This window comes from Oncorhynchus mykiss, chromosome 10 (genome assembly GCF_013265735.2).
Source record: "Oncorhynchus mykiss isolate Arlee chromosome 10, USDA_OmykA_1.1, whole genome shotgun sequence".
Taxonomy (NCBI): domain Eukaryota; kingdom Metazoa; phylum Chordata; class Actinopteri; order Salmoniformes; family Salmonidae; genus Oncorhynchus; species Oncorhynchus mykiss.
This window is the reverse complement of record NC_048574.1, coordinates 915178-927876: the sequence shown is the minus strand read 5'-3', so window position 1 is coordinate 927876 and position 12699 is coordinate 915178. Positions and strand designations below refer to the sequence as shown.

At 41.8% G+C, this 12699-nt stretch overlaps 2 protein-coding genes across 2 annotated transcripts; both read left to right on the top strand.

Annotated features, from left to right (window-relative positions):
* The first annotated feature begins 2520 nt into the window (after positions 1 to 2520).
* On the top strand, positions 2521 to 5522 carry LOC118966678 (C-type lectin lectoxin-Phi1-like). Its single transcript, XM_036989449.1, has 3 exons — positions 2521 to 2724; positions 4308 to 4670; positions 5241 to 5522. The coding sequence occupies exons 1-3, from the start codon at positions 2691 to 2693 to the stop codon at positions 5468 to 5470; spliced, it is 627 nt and encodes a 208-aa protein (XP_036845344.1). The 5' UTR covers positions 2521 to 2690; the 3' UTR covers positions 5471 to 5522.
* A 9-nt stretch (positions 5523 to 5531) lies between these two features.
* LOC118966679 (snaclec rhodocytin subunit alpha-like) lies at positions 5532 to 11589 on the top strand (the record flags this gene model as incomplete). Its single annotated transcript, XM_036989450.1, has 3 exons — positions 5532 to 5727; positions 5834 to 6190; positions 7794 to 11589. Coding segments are annotated over 3 exons (561 nt in total), but the record flags the coding sequence as incomplete, so codon positions are not given.
* Positions 11590 to 12699: the final 1110 nt, after the last annotated feature.

Here is a 12699-nt window from a genome sequence, read left to right as displayed (position 1 = left end):
CCTGAGAGATGGGTTACTGACAGAGAGGTAAATACCTGAGAGATGGGTTACTGACAGAGAGGTAATACCTGAGAGATGGGTTACTGACAGAGAGGTAATACCTGAGAGATGGGTTACTGACAGAGAGGTAATACCTGAGAGATGGGTTACTGACAGAAGGCTGAGTAAATGACACAGGAGGTTCTTTATCGAGGCCTATTTACTTTGGCTGGATTTGACTGTTGATGATTTCTCTCTTTTGTTCTTCCTATTTACTTTTTTAAAATAGATATTATATTGTAATCCAACATGTTAGTATAGTTTAGCCACAGGGAGGGTTGACATTTATTTTTGTTTTCCAGAAACCCCAGTTGGAGTATTCCTGGATTTCCTTCTTCCTGTATGTTATTTTTTATTTGACCAGTGTTTTGCATGTCTCTACGAGGAAGAACTAATTCAAAATAACTGACAGGGATGCCTTTCATCCTTCCACTGTGACATCACCACGTTATGAGGTCAAAGAGCAGGAAGTGCTGTATAACGTCCTCCTGTCTCTGAGGGGGACAGGGCCACTCGGAGGGAGAGTGAGAGCTGACAACACTATCAACAACAACATCGACAACAACAAACATCAGGCATGAGGATTTCTTTCTTAATAACTCTATATGTCTACTTTTGTAAAGAGTAAAGTACAAGACAGTTAGTAACAGTATTGTGTATTGTTATTTAGTAAACATAAATGTGTATGTTTATTTAGTAAATGTTGTAATGCTTATAAATACAGTGCCTTGCGAAAGTATTTGGCCCCCTTGAACTTTGCGACCTTTTGCCACATTTCAGGCTTCAAACATAAAGATATAAAACTGTATTTTTTTGTGAAGAATCAACAACAAGTGGGACACAATCATGAAGTGGAACGACATTTATTGGATATTTCAAACTTTTTTAACAAAACAAAAACTGAAAAATTGGGCGTGCAAAATTATTCAGCCCCCTTAAGTTAATACTTTGTAGCGCCACCTTTTGCTGCGATTACAGCTGTAAGTCGCTTGGGGTATGTCTCTATCAGTTTTGCACATCGAGAGACTGACATTTTTTCCCATTCCTCCTTGCAAAACAGCTCGAGCTCAGTGAGGTTGGATGGAGAGCATTTGTGAACAGCAGTTTTCAGTTCTTTCCACAGATTCTCGATTGGATTCAGGTCTGGACTTTGACTTGGCCATTCTAACACCTGGATATGTTTATTTTTGAACCATTCCATTGTAGATTTTGCTTTATGTTTTGGATCATTGTCTTGTTGGAAGACAAATCTCCGTCCCAGTCTCAGGTCTTTTGCAGACTCCATAAGGTTTTCTTCCTGAATGGTCCTGTATTTGGCTCCATCCATCTTCCCATGAATTTTAACCATCTTCCCTGTCCCTGCTGAAGAAAAGCAGGCCCAAACCATGATGCTGCCACCACCATGTTTGACAGTGGGGATGGTGTGTTCAGCTGTGTTGCTTTTACGCCAAACATAACATTTTGCATTGTTGCCAAAAAGTTCAATTTTGGTTTCATCTGACCAGATCACCTTCTTCCACATGTTTGGTGTGTCTCCCAGGTGGCTTGTGGCAAACTTTAAACAACACTTTTTATGGATATCTTTAAGAAATGGCTTTCCTCTTGCCACTCTTCCATAAATGCCAGATTTGTGCAATATGCGCTTTTAACGGACCTCTGAGACTATCACAGTGCAGGTGCATTTATACGGAGACTTGATTACACACAGGTGGATTGTATTTATCATCATTAGTCATTTAGGTCAACATTGGATCATTCAGAGATCCTCACTGAACTTCTGGAGAGAGTTTGCTGCACTGAAAGTAAAGGGGCTGAATAATTTTGCACGCCCAATTTTTCAGTTTTTGATTTGTTAAAAAAGTTTTAAATATCCAATAAATGTCGTTCCACTTCATGATTGTGTTCCACTTGTTGTTGATTCTTCACAAAAAAATACAGTTTTATATCTTTATGTTTGAAGCCTGAAATGTGGCAAAAGGTCGCAAAGTTCAAGGGGGCCGAATACTTTCGCAAGGCACTGTATATGTTTGAGTAGTAGAATAGCAGAAAAGTCTGGAAGTGCAAACCATCCATAGTCAATCTTCCCTCAAATAATTAAATAAAAATATTGACGTGTATTTTTCAGTCATTACATTTCATGACTTTAAAGTCTAAACCTGAAGCATGCGACCCATAAAGTCTAAACCTGAAGCATGCGACCCATAAAGTCTAAATCTGAAGCATGCGACCCATAAAGTCTAAACCTGAAGCATGCGACCCATAAAGTCTAAATCTGAAGCATGCGACCCATAAAGTCTAAATCTGAAGCATGCGACCCATAAAGTCTAAATCTGAAGCATGCGACCCATAAAGTCTAAATCTGAAGCATGCGACCCATAAAGTCTAAATCTGAAGCATGCGACCCATAAAGTCTAAACCTGAAGCATGCGACCCATAAAGTCTAAATCTGAAGCATGCGACCCATAAAGTCTAAATCTGAAGCATGCGACCCATAAAGTCTAAACCTGAAGCATGCGACCCATAAAGTCTAAATCTGAAGCATGCGACCCATAAAGTCCAAATCTGAAGCATGCGACCCATGCTGCCGGTAGAAGTTAAAGTTTAGTTGTTGGGATGTGTTCACCAGACTGTTATCTCTCCATTCTCCAGGGATGGGCCACTCTCTGTTTCTCCTGTTCTTCTCAGGTTGGTGTTCATGTGTGTGTGTGTGTGTGTGTGTGTGTGTGTGTGTGTGTGTGTGTGTGTGTGTGTGTGTGTGTGTGTGTGTTTGTGTGTGTGTGTGTGTTTTCCTGTGTGTGTTTGTGTGTGTGTGTGTGTTTTCCTGTGTGTGGATGTGTGTGTGTGTGTGTGTGTGTGTGTGTGTGCTCGTTTTACATGGCTGTTAGCACTCGAGTTGTATTTCTGGAGCCTGGCAGGCGAACGCAGAATGCCCCGATCAAAACCGATGGCTTGGTGGGTTTATGAGGGAAAGAACCTAAACAATAATAAAATGAATGTGGTGTCGACAAACTAAGTTCTGCTCCGTGATGAAGCATTTCAACAGTCAGATGGAACGGTGACATGGTGCAGTCTGGGAAAGCAGATCTTTTGATTTGTCTGAAAATGTTTCCTCGTTTGTTGTTTTAGTTAGTGACGATATTCACCGTGCCCTGGTTATACAGCACTCCTTTACAATGGTAAACTCTTCCTTCATCGCTCACATAGTTCACCGTCCCCTGGCTGTGTAAAACGAGCTCGACCAGTGTCTGTCTGTCTGTCTGTCTGTCTGTCTGTCTGTCTGTCTGTCTGTCTGTCTGTCTGTCTGTCTGGCTGTCTGGCTCTCTGTCTGTCTGTCATCAATTACCATTATCATTTATGTCAACGGTTAGTTTGTGTGTTTTCAGGTTCGTTTGTGTGTGTGTGTGTGTGTGTGTGTGTTTTGTTAGTACAGTCATAGTGTTGGTTTGTTCTCCACAGTGCTGTCTGTCCTCCTCTCATAATGTTGGTTTGTTCTCCACAGGGCCTCCTCTCATGATGTTGGTTTGTTCTCCACAGGGCTGTCTGTCATCCTCTCATGATGTTGGTTTGTTCTCCACAGGGCTTTCCATCCTCCCCTCATACTGTTGGTTTGTTCTCCACAGGGCCTCCTCTCATGATGTTGGTTTGTTCTCCACAGGGCCTCCTCTCATGATGTTGGTTTGTTCTCCACAGGGCTGTCCATCCTCCCCTCATAGTGTTGGTTTGTTCTCCACAGGGCTGTCCGTCCTCCCCTCATAGTGTTGGTTTGTTCTCCACAGGGCCTCCTCTCATGATGTTGGTTTGTTCTCCACAGGGCTGTCCATCCTCCCCTCATAGTGTTGGTTTGTTCTCCACAGGGCTTTCCATCCTCCTCTCATGATGTTGGTTTGTTCTCCACAGGGCTTTCCATCCTCCTCTCATAGTGTTGGTTTGTTCTCCACAGGGCTGTCCATCCTCCTCTCATAATGTTGGTTTGTTCTCCACAGGGCTGTCTGTCATCCTCTCATAATGTTGGTTTGTTCTCCACAGGGCTGTCTGTCATCCTCTCATAATGTTGGTTTGTTCTCCACAGGGCTGTCTGTCATCCTCTCATAATGTTGGTTTGTTCTCCACAGGGCTGTCCGTCCTCCTCTCATAGTGTTGGTTTGTTCTCCACAGGGCCTCCTCTCATGATGTTGGTTTGTTCTCCACAGGGCCTCCTCTCATAGTGTTGGTCTGTTCTCCACAGGTCTGTCCATCCTCCTCTCATGATGTTGGTTTGTTCTCCACAGGGCTTTCCATCCTCCCCTCATGCCTCTCTCATCAGTTCCACTTTGTGAACATCAATAAAACCTGGACTGAAGCTCAGAGTTACTGCAGACAGAACCACACTGACCTGGCCTCCATAGACGACTTGGCAGATATGAACAGGCTCAAAAACACAGTAAATGCTGAGTTATTGACTGAACCAGCCTGGATAGGGTTGTATAACACCAGCTGGAGGTGGTCTCTGGAAGACACAGAATTAGGGACGGTGGGGTTTTGGGAAAAAGGCCAACCAGATAATGGAAACAACAATGAGTCCTGTGTGTGGATGCGAAATTGGCTTTGGCATGATGCGAACTGTGGTAAACGACATCATTTTGTCTGCTATGGTGAGTTCCCCTGTCATTCATCTCCCCTGTCAGTCATCTCCCCTGTCAGTCATCTCCACTGTCAGTCATCTCCCCTGTTAGTCAGCTCCCCTGTCAGTCAGCTCCCCTGTCAGTCAGCTCCCCTGTCAGTCATCTCCCCTGTCAGTCATCTCCCCTGTTAGTCTTCTCCCCTGTCAGTCAGCTCCCCTGTCAGTCATCTCCCCTGTCAGTCATCTCCCCTGTCAGTCATCTCCCCTGTCAGTCAGCTCCCCTGTCAGTCATCTCCCCTGTCAGTCAGCTCCCCTGTCAGTCATCTCCCCTGTCAGTCATCTCCCCTGTTAGTCTTCTCCCCTGTCAGTCAGCTCCCCTGTCAGTCAGCCTTTTCACTGTCTTTCCTTCCATCTTTCTGGTTGTCAACCAGTCAAACACCAAAGAGTTTGGATTCAGTCAACAGATTGATATTTTATTTATTATTATTTACTCTAACCGGTTTATTTCCAGACATGTGTTTGTCTGTATGAACTTGTCTTCATTGGAACATGTTTATTTATATCTCATCTCTTCTTATATTCCTTCTGTTCTTTCAAATAGACACAAATCTCACTAGTCAGTACATCCTCATCACTGAAGAGAAGACTTGGAGTGAGGCTCAGCGCTACTGTCAGAAGAACCATAAGGACCTGGCCAGTGTGTGGGGTGAAGCAGAGAATAACACCATACAGAACGCCATACAGAATAACTATAAGGACCATGGTGAAGCAGAGAAGGAATGGAAGGCCATTCAGAAAGCCATGAAGGCAAGTTCACTTCACTTCAACTAATTTGTTTTGCACTTTGAGCACAGTGTTAAAATCCTAATCAGCATTTTCAAAACATTGACAGGAAGAGGTGGTGTGGATCGGCCTGTATAGAGAGTGGAGGTGGTCTGACCAGAGTGGCTCAACCTTCAGAAACTGGATGGCACGCGAGCCAAACGGGGCAAATGAGGGAGGAAAGGACTGTGTGGAAGTTAAGTTCCCATCTGGAGAGTGGAATGATCACCTCTGTGTCACCAAACGTCCTTTTATCTGCTATGATGGTGAGGGGAGAAGGTTAGATACATATTCATAAAACAGATGTAAATTTACTTTAGAATGACAGTCATTTGGTTTAGCATGAATCTCCACATCCGTCTCTTCCTCCAGATAAGCTGGTTCTGGTCTCAGAGAACAAGACGTGGTCAGAAGCCCTGAGGTACTGCAGAGACCGGGGCATGGAGCTGGTGTCTGTCCACAACCACAGCATCCAGGACTGGGTCCGACAGAGAGCCAAGATGGCCTCCAGTCCCTTCGTCTGGCTGGGCCTGAGGTACACCTGCACTCTGGACTTCTGGTTCTGGGTCAATGGAGAAGAGTCCTGCTACCACAACTGGGCCCACGGGGAGGGCTACAACACCAGCAAGGAGCAGTCTGGGAACACGGGGGCCATAGAGAGAGACGGGGGGAAGTGGGTCGGCCTGCCTGAGACTGACAAATTCAACTTCATCTGCAGCAAGAGTGATGGTCAGATTTAATCTGTTTTTTAATCTTTCTCTCAATTCAATTAAATGTGCTTTATTGGCATGACTTAACAATGTACATATTGCCAAAGCTTACTTTGGATATTTACAATATTAAAATAAGAAGAATCACAAATGTCAACGGGACAACAATAACCAAGGGTCACAATAACCAACACATTGAACAATAACAATAAGCATACAGTAGAGGACATGTGCAGGTTGATTGGTCTGTCAGACACTGTGCATCAATTTATGGCAGGCAGCAATGTAGTGCCCTACCAACCCACAGCTCTCTGCGTCCTCCCCCAACAGGACGGGTAGCCTACTCTCATCAGAGAGGTCTTCAATGTAGTGCCCTACCAACCCACAGCTCTCTGCGTCCTCCCCCAACAGGACGGGTAGCTTACCCTCATCAGAGAGGTCTTTGAAATATTGAATAAGGGCTTCAAATTTGGGGAAATGACACCTCTAATTGTTTTATATTTTTGACATTTTGTCAGGAAATGCAGCTCCGTCTCAGGTTCTGCTGTTGTGCAGTGGTTGCACAGCCTTTCCTCTACAGGGAGCCAGGTTCTGCTGTTGTGCAGTGGTTGCACAGCCTTTCCTCTACAGGGAGCCAGGTTCTGCTGTGGTGCAGTGGTTGCACAGCCTTTCCTCTACAGAGAGCCAGGTTCTGCTGTGGTGCAGTGGTTGCACAGCCTTTCCTCTACAGGGAGCCAGGTTCTGCTGTGGTGCAGTGGTTACACAGCCTTTCCTCTACAGGGAGCCAGGTTCTGCTGTGGTGCAGTGGTTACACAGCCTTTCCTCTACAGGGAGCCAGGTTCTGCTGTTGTGCAGTGGTTTCACAGCCTTTCCTCTACAGGGTTTTCCTGTGTCTACCCTTCTCAATGGCAAGGCTGTGCTCACTGAGCCTGTACTTTGTCAAGGTTTTTCTAAGGTTTTGATCAGTAACCATGGTCAAATAGTTAACCACGGTGTGCTGTTGATTTAGTGCCAGATAGCACTGCATTTAGCTTTGTGTTTGTGTTTCCTAATAAGTAGTGTAGTTTTTTAAAACTGTCATGTAATTTGGTTAATTCTGATTGATTGGATGTTCTGGTCCTGAGGCTTCAGTGTGTTAGTAGAACAGGTTTGTGAACTCAGGACCAGCTGGATGAGGGGACTGAGGCTTCAGTGTGTTAGTAGAACAGGTTAGTGAACTCAGCCCCAGGACCAGCTGGATGAGGGGACTGAGGCTTCAGTGTGTTAGTAGAACAGGTTAGTGAACTCAGCCCCAGGACCAGCTGGATGAGGGGACTGAGGCTTCAGTGTGTTAGTAGAACAGGTTAGTGAACTCAGCCCCAGGACCAGCTGGATGAGGGGACTGAGGCTTCAGTGTGTTAGTAGAACAGGTTTGTGAACTCAGCCCCAGGACCAGCTGGATGAGGGGACTGAGGCTTCAGTGTGTTAGTAGAACAGGTTTGTGAACTCAGCCCCAGGACCAGCTGGATGAGGGGACTGAGGCTTCAGTGTGTTAGTAGAACAGGTTTGTGAACTCTCTCTCTCTGTGTCTCTCTCTCTCTATTTCATTAATATTTTTTTTTCTTTTTGTTTCTGTAATACAGATTACTAAAACCAGACCCTGATCTCTGGACCAGCTGAACCCTACAGCCCAGCACATTGTTCCTGATATCAGGACCAGCTGAATCCTACAGCCCAACACATTGTTCCAGACCCTGATATCTGGACCAGCTGAACCCTACAGCCCAACACATTGTTCCTGATCTCTGGACCAGCTGAACCCAACAGCCCAACACATTGTTCCTGATATCAGGACCAGCTGAATCCTACAGCCCAACACATTGTTCCAGACCCTGATATCTGGACCAGCTGAATCCTACAGCCCAACACATTGTTCCAGACCCTGATATCTGGACCAGCTGAATCCTACAGCCCAACACATTGTTCCTGATCTCTGGACCAGCTGAACCCAACAGCACAACACATTGTTCCAGACCCTGATATCTGGCCCAGCTGAATCCTACAGCCCAACACATTGTTCCTGATCTCTGGACCAGCTGAACCCAACAGCCCAACACATTGTTCCAGACCCTGATATCGGGACCAGCTGAATCCTACAGCCCAACACATTGTTCCAGACCCTGATATCTGGACCAGCTGAACCCTACAGCCCAACACATTGTTCCAGACATATTCAGATTTACATTGCATAAGGTGATGGATAATCAATCTTTTTATATAATTAATCATTTAAATTATTTTAATATTTTTTTATATTTGTATATTCTCTTATTGAATTGGATTCATATCATACTATTTTTATTTTCTTATGGACGTATTACTGTTCATCTTATTACCCATATCATTACCGGTTATTTTATTACCCATATTATTACTGGTTATCGTATTACCCATATCATTACTGGGTATCTTATTGCCCATATCACATTACTGGTTATCTTATTGCCCATATCATTACTGTTCATCTTATTACCCATATCATTACTGGTCATCTTATTACCCATATCTAATTACCCATATCATTACTGGTCATCTTATTACCCATATCTAATTACCCATATCATTACTGGTCATCTTATTACCCATTTCATTACTGGTATCTTATTACCCATATTATTACTGGTTATCGTATTACCCATATCATTACTGGTTATCTTATTGCCCATCATTACTGGTTATCTTATTACCCATATCATTACTGGTTATCTTATTACCCATATTATTACTGGTTATCGTATTACCCATATCATTACTGGGTATCTTATTGCCCATATCACATTACTGGTTATCTTATTGCCCATATCATTACTGTTTATCCCATTACCCATATCATTACTGGTTATCTTATTACCCATATCATTACTGTTTATTGTATAACCCATATCATTACTGGTTATCTTATTACCCATGGTTATCTTATTATCCATATCTAATTACCCATATCTTATTATCCATGTCATTACTGGTTATCTTATTACCCCACATCATTACTGGTCATCTTATTACCCATATCATTACTGTTCATCTTATTACCCATATCATTACTGGTTATCTTATTACCCATGGTTATCTTATTACCCATATCTAATTACCCATATCTTATTATCCATGCCATTACTGGTTATCTTATTACCCCACATCATTACTGGTCATCTTATTACCCATATCATTACTGTTCATCTTATTACCCATATCATTACTGGTTATCTTATTACCCATGGTTATCTTATTACCCATATCTAATTACCCATATCTTATTATCCATGCCATTACTGTTCATCCTATTACCCATATCATTACTGTTGATCTTATTACCCATATCATTACTGGTTATCTTATTACCCATATCTTATTACCCATATCATTACTGGTTATCTTATTACCCATATCTTATTACCCATATCTTATTACCCATATCGTATTACCCATATTATTACTGGTTATCTTATTAACCATGTCATTACATGTTATCTTATTACTAATATCTTATTACCCCATATCATTACTGGTCATCTTATTACCCATATTATTAATAGTTATATTATTAACCATATCTTATTACCCATATCATTACTGGTTATTTTAATACCTATTTCAGTACTGGTTATCTTAATTTACATATCATTACTGGTCATCTTATTACTGGTCATCTTATTACTGGTCATCTTATCATCTTATTGACATGACAGGGGCAACTGGAACTCAAAAAACATATTCTCTAGTTGAAATGTATGTTGATTTGAAATTAGTAATAAATTACATTAGCTGCAACATGGACTAAAATCATGGACTAAATAATTATCCTAGCTGCATGGACTAAAATCATGGACTAAATAATTATCCTAGCTGCAACATGGACTAAAATCATGGACTAAATAATTATCCTAGCTGCAACATGGACTAAAATCATGGACTAAATAATTATCCTAGCTGCAACATGGACTAAAATCATGGACTAAATAATTATCCTAGCTGCAAAATGGACTAAAATCATGGACTAAATAATTATCCTAGCAACATGGACTAAAATCATGGACTAAATAATTATCCTAGCAACATGGACTAAAATCATGGACTAAATAATTATCCTAGCTGCAGCATGGACTAAAATCATGGACTAAATAATTATCCTAGCTGCATGGACTAAAATCATGGACTAAATAATTATCCTAGCTGCAACATGGACTAAAATCATGGACTAAATAATTATCCTAGCTGCAACATGGACTAAAATCATGGACTAAATAAAGGTGGTAGAACTTTGGTATTAAAGTCAGTATCTTCTAAAACCACTGGTCCAACATTCAGGAAATTAAGGGTACATAGAGACTTAAGGGAACATAAAGGAGAGGACTGGCCACCCCTCATAGCCTGGTTCCTCTCTAGATTTCTTCCTAGGTTCTGGCCTTTCTAGGGAGTTTTTCCTAGCCAACGTGCTTCTACACCTGCATTGCTTGCTGTTTGGGGTTTTAGGCTGGGTTTCTGTACAGCACTTTGTGACATCAGCTGATGTAAGAAGGGCTATATAAATACATTTGATTTGATAAAGCATTTAGGGAACATAAATTATTAAGGGAACATACATCATTAAGGGAACATACATCATTAAGGGAACATACATCATTAAGGGAACATACATCCTGAAGGGAATATACATCATTAAGGGAACATACATCCTTAAGGGAATATACATCATTAAGGGAACATACATCATTAAGGGAACATACATCATTAAGGGAACATACATCATTAAGGGAACATACATCATTAAGGGAACATACATCATTAAGGGAACATACATCATTAAGGGAACATACATCATTAAGGGAACATACATCATTAAGGGAACATACATCATTAAGGGAACATACATCATTAAGGGAACATACATCATTAAGGGAACATACATCATTAAGGGAACATACATCATTAAGGGAACATAAATCCTTAAGGAAACATACATTATTAAGGGAACATAAATCCTTAAGGAAACATAAATCCTTAAGGGAACATAAATCCTTAAGGGAACATACATTATTAAGGGAACATAAATCCTTAAGGAAACATAAATCCTTAAGGGAACATAAATCCTTAAGGGAACATACATTATTAAGGGAACATAAATCCTTAAGGGAACATACATTATTAAGGGAACATAAATCCTTAAGGGAACATAAATCCTTAAGGGAACATAAATCCTTAAGGGAACATACATTATTAAGGGAACATAAATCCTTAAGGGAACATACATTATTAAGGGAACATAAATCCTTAAGGAAACATAAATCCTTAAGGAAACATAAATCATCCTGCAGCACTCCCTGGTGGTGTGATGATAAAACTGCAAGAATCTGTGTTTCAATAAAAACTATCAAACTATGTTCTGTTCCATTATTGAGATGAATTATGCGATTGGGGTAAGGGGCGAAAACAACATGGGATATTTATATGTGGGGCCCTCTACATAGAAACCTCTATATGTGGGGCCCATTCTACATAGAAACCTCTATATGTGGGGCCCATTCTACATAGAAACCTCTATATGTGGGGCCCATTCTACATGGAAACCTCTATGTGGGGCCCATTCTACATAGAAACCTCTATATGTGGGGCCCATTCTACATAGAAACCTCTATATGTGGGGCCCATTCTACATAGAAACCTCTATATGTGGGGCCCATTCTACATAGAAACTTCTATATGTGGGGCCCATTCTACATAGAAACCTCTATATGTGGGGCCCATTCTACATAGAAACCTCTATATGTGGGGCCCATTCTACATATAAACCTCTATATGTGGGGCCCATTCTACATAGAAACCTCTATATGTGGGGCCCATTCTACATAGAAACCTCTATATGTGGGGCCCATTCTACATAGAAACCTCTATATGTGGGGCCCATTCTACATAGAAACCTCTATATGTGGGGCCCATTCTACATAGAAACCTCTATATGTGGGACCCATTCTACATAGAAACCTCTATGTGGGGCCCATTCTACATAGAAACCTCTATATGTGGGGCCCATTCTACATAGAAACCTCTATGTGGGGCCCATTCTACATAGAAACCTCTATGTGGGGCCCATTCTACATAGAAACCTCTATGTGGGGCCCATTCTACATAGAAACCTCTATGTGGGGCCCATTCTACATAGAAACCTCTACTATATCAACCTGAAATGCTCCTAGTAAGTTATGGAGGTTGATGAATTATGCGATTGGGGTTTTGGTCCCGCCCATGTCAAAGACCCGGTCCCGCCCATGTCAAAGGCCTGGTCCCGACCATGTCAAAGGCCTGGTCCCGCCCATGTCAAAGGCCTGGTCCCGCCCATGTCAAAGGCCTGGTCCCGCCCATGAACAGTATACATGGTTAATATAGACAGTATACATGGTTAATATAGACAGTATACATGGTTAATATAAACAGTATACAGTATACATGGTTAATATAGACAGTATACATGGTTAATATAGACAGTATACA